The sequence below is a fragment of the Bos grunniens genome, chromosome 23, assembly GCF_055505025.1.
Source record: "Bos grunniens cultivar Pamir isolate PY7600 chromosome 23, Bosgru_T2T1.0, whole genome shotgun sequence".
Classification (NCBI taxonomy): domain Eukaryota; kingdom Metazoa; phylum Chordata; class Mammalia; order Artiodactyla; family Bovidae; genus Bos; species Bos grunniens.
The window spans coordinates 17,276,459-17,289,834 of NC_141187.1; the positions used below are offsets into that span (position 1 = coordinate 17,276,459).

A 13,376-nucleotide genomic window follows, 5' to 3' on the forward strand; every position below is an offset into this window, starting at 1 on the left:
TCATGTCACAGAAACACAGGTGGCAGCCCAAATGCCACGCCTTCCTTGGTGAGGGCCCTGGTGTCAGAGATACGGGGGGGCCTCCTATGAATGGAGGCTGAGTCTCTGGGGAAGGGTTCTGAGGAAATGAGTGGGTGACTTGGAACTGTTTTTGCAGAAAAAAAAAATTACATGTTTCACTATAACTGAACACAAACAGCTGTATTAGTAATAACTGTACTGCACATTGTCCTTCCAGGGAGCCTCACTAAATAACCTATTCAAATCTGCCTCCTTCAGCCTTGTTGGGGTTCTTTAAAAATGGCACAAGTGGAGTTGAGTAGTGGATGGTTTAGGGGGCAGAGCAAGGTCTGGAATCTTGCTACTCCAAGTGCAGTCCATGGGCCAGCAGCCCCAGCATCCTCTGGGAGCAGGTTACAAATGTAGCACCTTGGACCCCAACCTCCTGAACTGCTGTATTTTAACAAGCCTCTCCAGGGGATTCATGTGTGTGGTAGAAGTTTGAGAAGCACAGCTCTGCAGCACTGATCTTAAAAGGTCAAGGGGAGTTTTCCAGTGTTCTAGAGAATCTCTGAAGGGTATCAATAATCTTGTGAGAAGGTAGTACTGGGACATTTGTTTGCTTATGCATTTTCATAAACTTACAAAGCAGGAGGCTAGCTCTGGTATAAGGATCATGTATTTACTGAAGGGAAAGCTGAGGCTAGTGACGTAGTGCTCCAGCCAGGGGTCCTGGTTGAGCAGGTAAATGATCAGCTCTGATTCTGGGAGAAGAGTCCCAACATCCTGGCCTGGGTCTGGCAGAAAACTGTGTCAAAAGTGGAAGAATGACACCAGATGGTGTGCAGCAAACATCTCTCTTTGATTAGGGCAGCAAACGGTTCTATGGACATCAAACTCTGATTTCCATGGTAGGGAAGAATGAAGAGCAGAGAATGACAGGCTTTTTTAGGCCAAGTCTTGTTTTAGGAAGGCCTTCTACCTCCACCATTGCAGACCTGTTTCCTGATGTGAATTACAAGACTGCTGAAAAGAAATTCTAGTTTCCCAAGACAGATGTTCAAATCATCATCACTGAGGAACAGATGTGTATACAAAAGTCCAACTGGAGGTTTTCTTGCAGGCTTTCAAATTCTGACCTATTCACTGAGATAAGGAATATGGGAGGGCACACTGACTGGTCATCATCTTATGAGTTGGTTACACGGGACGTGAGACAACACAGGAACTTGGGGAAATGCTTTTCAGAATTTCCACATGAAGAGTATGAACTGGGAAGCCTCCTTTTCATGGTTCCTTACCATCACATCACCTTTGGCCTCGAAGAGAGAGTGCAAAGCAAATTCAGAATTGGTCCCTCCACCTGGCAACGCACTTGAACAGCATAAATTCAGGAGATTCTCCACTGTTGGGAACAAAGACAGGGCACTGCATCAGACAGAGCTCAGTGTCACCAGAAAGACACACTGATCCTAGAGCCAGAGGCCCTTGGGAGAAATCCAGCCCTTCCTACCCAGTTCTTCCCAGGCTGTCAATACCTCTTTGCTGGAGGTCGTGGTTTTCCAGCTCTGGCCAGGGCTTCCATACTAGTGTGGCCCTGTGTGTGTCCTGGGCCAGGGCAGAGACATCCTGGAGTTCTGGGATCTCCGCTTGGAATCGCAAGCCAATGTTGATGCGTCTTTAAATCACAAGAAGAAAAACAACAGTGTGGTCTTCAATTTGAGACCAAAGGTAAATGTCAGGGACTTGAAAATGAAGGAAACCAGCTCCTTCTGCAAGAAGAATGCAGGGGCATTTCCTTGCACTGTGATCTGAAGATTCCAGGCATGACTTTTTCACTGGGATAAAGAACAGCTTGAAGATTGGGGAGAGATGCCACGGGAAGCAAGGGAGAAGGCTGGCTGGGGATTCTTAGCTCCCTAGAGCTGGGGAGGGGCTTCCCTTGTGGCTCAGCAAGTAAAGAATCCACCTGCAATGCAGGAAACCTGGGTTTGATCCCTGGGTTGGGAAGATCCCCTGGAGAAGGGAAAGGCTACGCTCTCCAGTATTCTGGCCTGGAGAATTCCATGGACTATACAGTCTACGGGGTCGCAAAGAGCTGGACACCACTGAGCGACTTTCACAGCTGGGACAGGGAGGGTGCTAATGCCAAGGGACAGCTGCCCAGAAAGTGGCCAAAGGTACCACTTGACCCAGTGAAACAAATACAAAGTCCTTATTTTATTTTTGTCCTTTCAGGCCACTTTCACATAAATGATCCCATCAGAACCTCACAAAGGCCTGTGAGGTAAGCAAAGCAATGAGAAGTATTCCTACTTAATAGATGAGTTAACTAAACTCTACAAAGGTTAACTTTATCAAGATCAAATAACAAAATGGTGCTGGAACCAGGTTTCTTGATTCCTGACTCAATCTCCTTACCACTCTACCATCTGGCCTCTTTTGCGTTTACCCAGGAACAGGAAAAAAAAAATTTTTTTTCTCTTCAAATATATCCCCCAACTCAAGTATTCAACAAGCCCATTTGGCGGCCCAGCCAAGAATCTTAGGGAGGGGGTAAAGGAGCAGGGTGGTGGGTGGAGCCTCCTAGGGAGCTAGGTACCCTGAGAGAGATGTCACTGGGGACGTGAAGGCCTGTGGCCCCCAACCAAACTGGCTCATGGAGCTGGAGATGGGGACACTAAGGTTCTCCAAATACGAGGCTCCACATTCTTAATGCCTTTAGTCTGTAGAAAAGGCCTTGAAATACTGGAAATCATAGGGTAACCATCATACTTGAGAAATACCACGATTCTACACTTTCTACAACTTCTTGCCCAGTGGCCACTCGGCCCCCAGAAGTACTAGCTATACTTCTTAAAGCTCCTCCTCCCTTTTCTAGGTTGAGGCTTCTGTTCTAAAGAATAATTGGCTCTTCCTTACGGTTCGACATCAACGGTCTGCTCTCCAGGCCCCGGGGTGACCGTCAGGTTGCTGCCATCGATGCTGTCTGAAGCACAAAAACCAGAGGTCACTGGTCAGCAGAGAAGGTACTAAAGAAACTAAACTAAACAAGCAGTTACCTGAACAGTCATGGTAGGGACCCTCTCCTACCCAAACCACGCAAGAGTTACCCCCGCAGTCCCTGAGGAGCTGGAGTGTGGAGCAACTTGGCTTAGGGTTTCCCCATTTCTTAACACCTGGCTTCCCTGGTGGCTCTTAGGGTAAAGAATCTGCCTGCAATGCAGGGGGCCTGGGTTCGATCCCTGGGTTGGAAGATCCCCTGGAGAAGGGAATGGATACCCACTCCAGTATTCTTGCCTGGACAATCTCATGGACCGAAGAGCCAGGCAGACCACAGTCCATGAGGTCACAGCAGAGCCAGACACAACTGAAGCAACTCAGCCGTACACACACGCACTTCTCAGAGTAAGGAGGGCCAGCTATCTCTCTGGTCTACTACTCTTTTTTTCATTTTTTTTTTTGGCCTGCACTGTGCAGCTTTCAGGATCCCAGTTCCCGGGCCAGGAGTCACACTTGGGCCCTTGGCAAGTGAAAGCCCGGGGAGTCCCAACCAATGGACCGCCAGGGAATTCCCCTGTTAAGCTTTCTTGTTCTATGACATTCCTCTTGCTCTAGAAAGAGATCCTGCTATAGGCCTTGATCTTTACACCGCGTGCTAAAATGTGGAGGTGTGGTCTTGCCGCTAATCCTATTTGTACGTGTACTTAGTACATTTACTTTGGGTGTTTGAACACGATTCTCCACGGCGCACTTCGACTGTTTTTTTTTCCTCCCTCATCCCAGAGAAACCCTAATGAGCTTTATGCGTTGGTCTCCGCGACTAGACTGTGATTCCCTTGAGGGTAAGTATTCTAAGAATTCCTAGCACGCAGCACACGGTCCGAGCCACCTCAAAGGTCTGTGGGCCACCTCAAAGGTCTGTGAGGTGAATGAGACAAGGACAGAACGCGAGCCTTAGGGCAGCACCCACAGCCGGGGTGGCGGCGGCGGGGTTGGGGGCGACTCACTGGAGCGGCAGAGCAGCACGCGCGGCGTGGGCGTCAGGGGCGTGAGGGGCAGCTGCGGGTGGGCGCCGGGGCCGTGGCCGGCGATGAGCACGTTGCTGAAGAGCCCCGAGCCCTGGCGCACCGGGCTGAGCATGGGCGGGGGCGTGTAGGGGGGCAGCTCGTGGGCGGGGTCCAGGAGCAGGTGGTCGCCCAGCACCCGTGGGGAGCGCAGCTGGCTCTGGTACAGGGTGGCGCCCGAGTGCGAGGCGGCGAGGTTGGGCGTGTAGGAGGGCGGTGGCGGGATGAAGAGCGGCTCCGGCCGGTGCCGGAACTTCTTCTTCTCTGCTGGCGCGCTCCTGAGGGCTTCCTCGGCTTTGGCCGCGCCTGGCTGGTGCTTCTTGGGAATTTCCTACGACGGAAGAACGATCCGATTCAGATACGGGGGCTTTTCCCTCAGGCCCTTGCCACAGGTTGAGGGGAGGGGGAAATCCGCGTTCTAACGGGAACACGCCCCCCCCCCCCCCCCCCGCCCCCGGTCTGACCCCAGCATCCCCTGCCTTGAGAAACGGTCACAGCCATCTCCGACAAGGCGAGATCTGGTGGCCTGGTTAAGGGAGCCGACTTTGGTTTGGGAGGAAATCCCTCATGTCTGGAGACGGATTGGGGGGATGGGGCGGGTAGGAACAGTGGGTGGGCAAGAAAGAATAAATTCACATTCTTTACTGCTTATCACCGCATTCCCATCTGCTGAGTGGACTCCAGCTGAGTGGGCCCTTTAATTCCCCCCGGGCTCCCCAGGGACGGGACTTCGGGGACAGATAACACATGTTCTAAGAAGGGGACAGAATCGTCTATTCAGGGAAGCTGGCAGAGGCTGTGGGGCAGGAAGACCGGGGGCGCGGGGGGGGGGGGCGGTGGTCAGGCCTCAGCCAAAGCTCCCAGGGCCAGTGACCCACACACTGGGCTCCCCCTTGGAGGTAACTGTCAGGGTGGAGGAGGGCCAGCTGGGATCTCTGAGGCCCCCCTCTCATGTGCTCTCCTAGAAGTAGATCCGCTGACCCTTCCCCCTCACCGCCCTTCACTCCTGCTCCCAGCACTGGTGACTCTCCTCTGTGGCAAACCCTTCTCCTAGGTTGGTTTCCTGTTAGCGGGGTTAGTTTATTTTATTCCAGCAGGACCAAGCATCTTCTGGAAGGAAGATTTGCCACATGGAAACAGATATACTAATAAGTAAACATATGCATGGAAGGAGATAAAGCAGGGCATGCCAAAGCCAAACATAAACAGATTTGGTGTGTGCCAGCATCAGCTCAGAAAACCCAGAGCTGGGTGAGGCTGGAGAGACAGTGATGCTGTTGGGGGGGGCACGGTGGCGGGGATGCAGAGGGGATACCTGCAGGGAAATTCCGGGCAGTCTGTGGTCCCCTCCCAGGCCCTGCAGGCCAGCCTGTCACAGCTGTGGTCCCTGGCAATCCTGGTATCCACCTTGGTGCCTTAGTAGGAGGCAGCAGGGGGTGATGGGAAGGGTTGGCCATGGTCATGTGACCTGCCCCAGTCACCCCTCAGCTCTGGGCTTCTCTCCCTCTAACCCCGCTGAAGGCAGTTCTGCTGCCTTCAGCACTTCAGGCTGCCCCTCCTTGTCTCCCCCTCAGTTTCTGGGGTGCCATCCCAGCCCCTAGCAGGGGAGTTTAGGGAAGCAGAGAGGTGGGGAAAGAAGGGGCAGAGGGACTCACCAGGGGGCTCTCCTTAGGCCACAGAGCCCCAACCTGCTTTCTTTCCCCACCAGAGGGCTCCTCACTGCCTGATGCTGAGATGGAGTGGAATGGGGAAAGGATGCCTGTGCCCCCCAACTAGGGGAGCAATCCTGATGCTTTACACCTAGTTCCTGGGTGACTGATGAGGTCAACTGAGGACTCTGCATGTCTTCAACACTGCACCGGAATCCAGACCTCTGACCACAGACAGGGCCAGAGGTCCCTTTGGGGCTCTCTCTCCTTGAGCCTCTGGTTCAATGACAACAGCTCTGAACTGGAACTTTCCAATCCTCCAGGCAAGGCTCTGAGACTGTGGGCCAGGGAAGGCCCCCAGAAGGTCAGACCTGGATATCACCTGGGAGGAAGTATATACAGAATTCCAGCCAAGCAGGGCCAAGCGCTGAGAGGTTTTAAAAGCTCCTCAGAAAGGTGACAGCCACTGAGGAAGCCCACTCCCTTCCCCCTGAGGTCACAGGAGAAACCATGGTTCTGAGAAGCGAAGGGTCTCAGCTGTCTGTACCCCAACTGACTAGGAGCACAGTAGAGATTAAAACCCAGGGCTCCTCCCTGAACATTTTCATCTCTTAATATATTAAGTGTCATGACCTTGCTCACATGTACTCAGTCCTACTTTATGCTTCCACTTCGGCTTATCTCCTCACAGTATCTTTCTCACCCTTGCCACAAAACCGAGTTCATCTCTGCCTTCAAAACTCTGTCTGGAACTCTCCTCATGATGGTCTTCTAACACCAAACGTCCCTTGCCTTGTCTTAGTCCCTAACGACCTTAGCTCTTGGGGTATATTCCCCACCAGCCCCATGCAGGGCAATGCTGCCTTGGTGTCTCTGTCTTGAATTGAGGCAGACCTGCTGCCTGGGGCTCTGATCCCTGTGTCACTAGGAACCTGACTTTCTCCAGCTTCAGGCTGAAAGTTTCGAAAGGGTAGAAACAGTATCTCTCCCACCAAATCAGGCACTTCCTGGGCAAAGAGGGGGCCTGGCGGTGTGGTTTCATCTCTCTCCCTGTTGCTGGCCCCCAGGACCTGCCAGCTGATGGGAATCCTCACCTCCAGAGGTTCTCCATCTGTCTTTTTCCTCTTCTGAGCCTTGATATTATGTAGAGAACCAAAAAGGCTCTTTCTGGACTTTTCTAGTTCTCTTAATTATTCTCCCTATCCTTCTCCTGGCCCAGCCCCTCCTTTATGCCTCCTGGAATCCCAGTGGCCACTTATTCTGTGAGAATAGGTATGACCCAGCACAGCACTTTGTGGGGAGGGGACAGGTCTGATGTAATGAACCATAGGGGTTCCAGACTCCACGGCGGTTGGGGGCAAGGGTGGGGAGGGAAGGAAGGGGAGAAGGAAGGAGACAGAGAGATCTCTGTCCCAGAGCCAGGCTAAGCTGCTTGGGTGAAGCACTTGGAAGCTGAGAAAGAGAAGGACAGTAAGAAACACGAATCTCTTTGCTTTCTTGAGATTGGGGGTGGGTGTCTCAGTGGAATTACTTTGGGAACCTCAATGAATCAGGTCCTCTGAGAGTATTTATTTATGCAGAGGTGATATTGAAAATATTAAGCATCTACTAAGGCTGACCATCAGCATGGATGCCTGGAGGACCTACTGTGCCAGGGGTTTACATCTCTGGTGGATGGATCTGGGGAGGTCTGGAGATCCTGGGGGAGAGACCAGGGAGGGCCCTGGGCAGTAGCTCTTTGTGATCCGGAACAGTACTTCCATATTTTAATCACTGTGATCATCAGCTGAGTTATCACCTCTGTTTTTAATCCAGGAACATCTTCGGTTCTCTCAGAATCTAATCTGGAACGTGAGCCTGGTAGAGTACTAGGCATTTACTGGGTAGCAGGTAGATTGGAAGCAGATAGGAATTCCCAGGGTAGCCACAGGGGCTCAGCCCCAAGGAGCCATGCCACGTCTGAGCTCTGGCTGGTGGCCCGGGCAGATCTGTCCCCATCTCCAAGAGAGCAAAGGGATGTCCCCACCTCAGGCAGGTGGGGTGGAGCTGCAACTCACAGCAGGCGGGTTGGGGGCAGCCCCTTGGGGCGAGTGTGGGGGAGAGAGGGTCATCCTCACGAGCACGGGCATCTCGTCGTCCGACATCGAGCTGGCTGGCTTGTCTCTGGCCGAGGGGGCGGCAGCGACGCTGTTGGCGAAGCCCTGAGAGCTGGGCTTGGGCGGGAGAAGCTTGACAGGGACAGACACGGGCATGACCATAGGCGTGAGGCTTTCCGCCTCGGGAGGGAGCTGAGGTGGCGGCGGCGGAGGCGGCAGTGGCGGCTGGGGCTGAGGCGGAGGCGCCGGGGCCTTCTCTCCTTCCTCCTACACAGACAATAAAGGCTTTGATCCTGGGCTCAGAGCAGCTCCCACAGTGGGGCATGCAACTTCGCTCTCCCTGCAACGTTCCTGGACATCACGCGTGGGTGACAGAGAACCACCGCAGGGCGGCTTCCTTCCCGCCACCCTGAGTCTCTCGGCTCCAGTGATGCCCATGAGCAGTGAACAAGGCACTCTATTTTCTACATTAAAAAAATCCTGACCACTTGTATATTCAAACAGACAGTGAACAAAAATTTTTGTGTGGTTGTCATTGCTTTTAACGAAAAGGATCTGGACTTAGAATCAGGCAAAAAAAAAAAAAGAAGGAAAAACCCCACATAAGCTCTCATGTAGGACCTTTTAATTCTTTGGGCTGCAGTTGACTCATCTGTCAAAGACAAAGATCTTTTAACTGGCATCGTCAAGAGACGGAGTGACCTGGATCACATCAAAGTTTTTGGTGAACAGCAAGTTAATCTCATAGACTTAAATTAAGATGCAAAATATTCAAAGAATCAAGAAAATTCTTTTGAGTTTTAACCTAACTCTAAAACTGCGTGGATAGTTCACCACAAGCATATCCTGCCTGGATAATCCCGAGGGCATTTAAAGGTCTCTAGACTCTAAATGCTAGAGTCTAACACTGGTGCCCCAGTGAATAGAAAATAATGGCTGGGAGCCTGGTGGTCACACTAGCTCTCCCTGGCCACTGACTACTGATCTGGAAGGCCTAAGGGACCCTGGTCTTGAGTGCTTCATGCAACAGAAGTTAAAAAACAATATTGCATCTCCATGTTTTCTTTGCTGTCTTCTCCAGGACGCAGAGAGGCTAGGATCCCCTAAAAGGATTTCTACCACCTCAGTTCTGGATTTTTGTTCATGGTGCCAGTGGAAGTGGGGACTGTGTGACCTGGCTGGCTCCCAGCATCAAAGCTTGAGCACTTCTGTTAGGGAAAGACTACGCCTCTCCAGGTCCCCCAGGTGGGGCTCATATTACTCCATCTGACGGCAGCAAAGCAAAGCAAGCAGCACATGGCCTGGAAAGGATAGGGGGTGGATTCCTGCTCACCTGTTTGAGGCTGGGGGAGGCCCTCATCCCCCCATGGGACCGCATGTGGCCATTCAGGGCGGGCAGGCTCTTGAACTCCTTCAGGCAGATGGAGCATGTCAGCTTGTTCTTGGCATCAAACTGCTCCCCAAACACTCCTTTGGGTTGGCCACTGCTCAAGGGTAGGGCCAAGTGGAGAGGACACGCACATCAACGAAGGGAAACAATGACTCATCACAAGGCCACATACCCCACAATGAACCCGTTTCATTCACCCAGAGCTCCCACGGCCATGGCCCCTCACCAATTCCCTTCAGAGAACTGAGCCCAATTTGCAGATGGAAAACGGAGGCTCAAAAGTAAGAAAGGGTATGCTTAAGATCATGCAAAAGATGAACCAAACATCCTTCTTCATTCCAGGCCTTCACGTGCTGTCTTTTTTCCCCACCTCTGGCTTACTACCCTTCTAGAAGCAGGGTGCTTGGGTCCTCCTCTTCTAGAAGCCTTCCCTTAGAGATATGAGTCTCAGTCCACTGATTAAGTCTTCAGATTACACGTCTTAAGTTTGTCAGGTTCTGGCTAAGTCTTTAATGATTTACAAGACCCACGAGGGGAGAAAGCAAGACTGTACTATTTCACTCAAAGCTTAGTTCTATGTCTGGCACACAGTAGGTACTCAACAAACACTCACCAAATGGATAAGAGGGCAGAAAATGGGCTTTGGAGTCTATGCCAGCACCCCCGCTTTCTTGATGTGCAAACTTAAGCTCTCTGAGACTCAGCTTTCTCATTTGTAAAATCATAATGATAATAACAGTTAACAGTGGTTGAGTGCTTACTACATGCTAGGCACATGGTAATCACACCTACCCTCACTGAGTTACTTTTATTAGACATGATATGGAGTAATGGTAAGTGGCTCAACCACAATAGCTGCTATTATTGTCCTTATAAATTTTTTTGAGGAACTGACTTTGAATTTGGAAATGAATCATGAGACAATCCAGGAAAACCTCCCAGTCCCCCCGCACGCCAACAAGCCTCCACGCATCCATCCTACCTTGACTCAGGAGACCCTGGCTGGGCTCGGCCATCAGGTAGGTGCATCTAATTTTGAGCAATGCAGGACACCAGAAGAAAGAAGAAAAAAAAAACATGTTTCTGACAGGAGGGGTCCTTGAGCAGTGGGAATACCAGGGCCTGCCCTTCTAGGATTCTTCCCTCTCTGCCTCATGGTGACCGGGCTCATAGCTACTCATACCCTTGCCCTTCCGCACCTGAAACTTCCAGTCTTCTTTCCCTCGATGCTCCTGGGCTTGGGGCCACACCCCTGAGGATGCCCCGCCAGCCACAAGCCCACTGGGACTCAGTCCCTCGCCTCCTTTCCTGTCCTTCCCGTCCACCCCTCTGTGCGTGGACAGACTCCATTCCCAAGAGAGACACAGAATGGAGAGCTGGATGATACAGCCTCACACAAGGAGACCTCCTGCTGGAATTCTTTTTAGCCTGGGCCATGTCATCTTATTCTTGTATTCACAAAGGCTCTCAGTTACTACTGGCCTGAGTCCTAAACAAAACAGGGTCAAAGGGAGTTCATCTCTGGCCTTCAGCCTTCATCGGAGCCCTCTCTTCATCTACCCTGGTCTTATTCAAGGTACCCTCCTCCCTTGAATCTGTTGTCACTTGAGTGTAGCACTTGGAACACGCCAAAACACGAACGGTGCCCAGCACACAGTAGGCAATTTTATGATCAAATATATTTGGGAAACAATTAAGAGTTAATACCTGTCACCCGCAGGCTGACTCTGATCTGCAGACATAGTCTGCTTGGCTGGACTGTTTTTAAAAACCCTGACTATGGATATCATTAGTTGGCGCATTGGCCCTCCAGTCCACACAATCCATACCAGGCCATTCTGCTTATTGACTTTACCTGCCTGGATCCTGTGGGCAGCTAAGGTTTTTCGCCTCTGCAACTACATGAGGTATCCCCTCATATTGATTTCTCCCAAGAACCCACTCCCCTCCCCCGAGCAATGCCCACTAAACATTCTATGGAACTCCTATTCTAAGCAATAGACTTTGAGAAATGCTGTCACAATATGGTCTCCCTCCCCAGAAGGGAACAATTTCATAGGAAGTCCCCTAAGGATTCAGATCTAAGGGGACAAGACCACTCCCACTGTGTGGTCCCTGGGCACCTGATGAGGCCTTGACCATGACATGCATCATTTGGGACCTGATATATATTTTGGCCACCTCTTTAGTGAGATTATAAGATCTACGGGCAAAAGACTGAGTCACAGTTGATTTCGTATTCCACAGTGTCTGATTAACGTTTGTGGAATAAAGAAAAGAACGGAAGTATCAGAGGGGTTTGGAGGACAGGACTAGGCACTGCACTGGACTCAGCTCTGGTTGGCACGCACGCACCCTGAGATCCCTGAATTAACGTCCACTCTGAGGATACCTGGGGCCACACGGCACTGGGAGACAGCTGCTGGTGCTGAGACCCCATGTTGTTGAGGTGGATGCTGCCAGGGGACAGGAGCGGCCGGTGCGGGAGGGCACTGCTGGCCCGGTTCAGGTCGGAGCTGGCTGCGTCTCCCATTCCTGTATCTGGAGGTCCCAGGTCCCCGTGAGAGCTCAGCATGGCCTGGGCCTGCCTGTCGCCTGGATAAGTCTTGGGCTGACCATCCTCAGGCTGCTGGTGCTGAGGCAGGTGGCTCTGCTGGTACACGGGGTGGCCGTAGGGCTGCTGGGGCTCCTGGTAGTAGTACTGGGGCATGGAGCCCAGCTGAATCAGCTGGACTGCATGCGCCTGCTCTGGGGTGTATTGATGGGGGTCCCTATGATAAGAAGAGGGCTGTAGATGCATCTGGGGCTGCTGCGGCTCTGGCAAAGGCTGTATCATGGGTGGGGACTGGTAATACTGAGGTATCTGCATTGAACCCTGCCGTGGCTGCGGCTGCGGCTGGGGCTGTGGCGGGCGAATCTGCTGTTGTGGCGGCGGCTGCATTTCTTGCATGGACACCCGCTGTTGCCCGGCGTGTGTCTGTTGCTGCGGCGGGTAATACTGATGCGGCTGCAGCTGCTGCATGTGCTGAGATAGCATCTGGGGGGCCTGCAGCGACTGTCCGCCCTGCACCGGCATTTGGGCCAGCGGCTGCTGGTAGTCGTAATACAGGTGCCCTTGGCTCGGGTGCTGCCCGACCTGGAGAGCCGGTTTGGACAGCCCACCAGTGAAACCAGGGTGAGGCTGCTGGGACGCCTGCTGGTAGCGGGACGGGAGAGCCGCTGCTGGGGCCTCCATGGGCTTCTGGGACAGCAACTGGCGGAGGGCGCTGTCGGGCGCTCCATCCATTACTGCTGACTGGGTGTGCAGCACCTGGGCCATATTGTTGACCTGAATTCGCAGGTTTTGGTTGGCAAACACCTGGGTGAAAGAGTCTAGCTTGTGCAGGACACCGCTGGTGAGCTTCTGGGTCCGGATCTCGCTGGCCTGCGAGTAGGTGTACTGGTAGCCATCGGTGGGCTCCGCCTGGGCTGGCGCCCCCCACATCATGTTCGAATTGGTCAGGTTTCCACGTAGCTGGACATGGTTTCCAGGCCCTGCGTGGCCTCCCCACCCTCCCTGCCTCGAGGTATCCACTTGGCCAAGGTTTTTGGAGCCAACAGCCAAGCCTAGACCATCCCGAGTGTCTTGAGGGAAGTGGGGGGAGATGGGTGATGCCTGAGGGGCATCCATTCCAGCCCCGGGCACTGTATTCCCATAGCTGTGGTTCAGCCCACCGTGGACGCCAAGTGGTGGCTGTTGGTAGAAAAGGTTCTCACCACCGTGGGCCACATGATTGGTCTTGTATAGCTGCTGGTCTCCCATGGTGCCTGCCCTGGTTGTGAATGTCCAGCCACAAAACCATACAAAAAGGTCAATGACACAAACCCGAAAGGACTGAAACCCTGAGAAGCAGAGAGAAAGCGTCCACACTACTCCACGGCTGACATGTCCGTGACCGTGGCTGCAGCCAGGTGTTCCTGTTGGCCTCTACCATGCATGTGCAGAGCGAGGGGTTTTACATCCTCACCCGGGCTAAGGGACGGACCAAATGCCACCGTGGTGAAGAAATGCTGCTCACACCTGCAAGACAAGTTGCAAAGGACAGGAAAGACTTACTTGGCTGTTTTGCAATGAGCAACTGTATCTACCACGACTCATTAGAGAAATAAACACAAAACGGGAGCCTGGATTAGA

General features: G+C 52.6%; 1 protein-coding gene across 28 annotated transcripts in view; it reads right to left on the bottom strand.

Annotated features, from left to right (window-relative positions):
- Window positions 1-13,376, bottom strand: part of TRERF1 (transcriptional regulating factor 1) — a 318,184-nt gene that overhangs the window by 29,238 nt on the left and 275,570 nt on the right. For 17 of the 28 annotated variants that reach the window (XM_086371663.1, XM_086371662.1, XM_086371667.1 and 14 more), the window contains 8 exons: window positions 11,595-13,262; window positions 10,185-10,231; window positions 9,146-9,296; window positions 7,774-8,079; window positions 4,011-4,398; window positions 2,923-2,989; window positions 1,539-1,678; window positions 1,302-1,405 (listed from right to left, as the gene is read on the bottom strand). In XM_086371663.1, the coding sequence (XP_086227789.1) occupies window positions 1,302-1,405; window positions 1,539-1,678; window positions 2,923-2,989; window positions 4,011-4,398; window positions 7,774-8,079; window positions 9,146-9,296; window positions 10,185-10,231; window positions 11,595-13,004 (2,613 nt within the window). In that variant the 5' untranslated portion in view covers window positions 13,005-13,262. The remainder of the gene's footprint in view (window positions 1-1,301; window positions 1,406-1,538; window positions 1,679-2,922; window positions 2,990-4,010; window positions 4,399-7,773; window positions 8,080-9,145; window positions 9,297-10,184; window positions 10,232-11,594; window positions 13,263-13,376) is intronic. The other 11 variants (XM_086371679.1, XM_086371678.1, XM_086371675.1 and 8 more) reach the window with 2 other exon arrangements.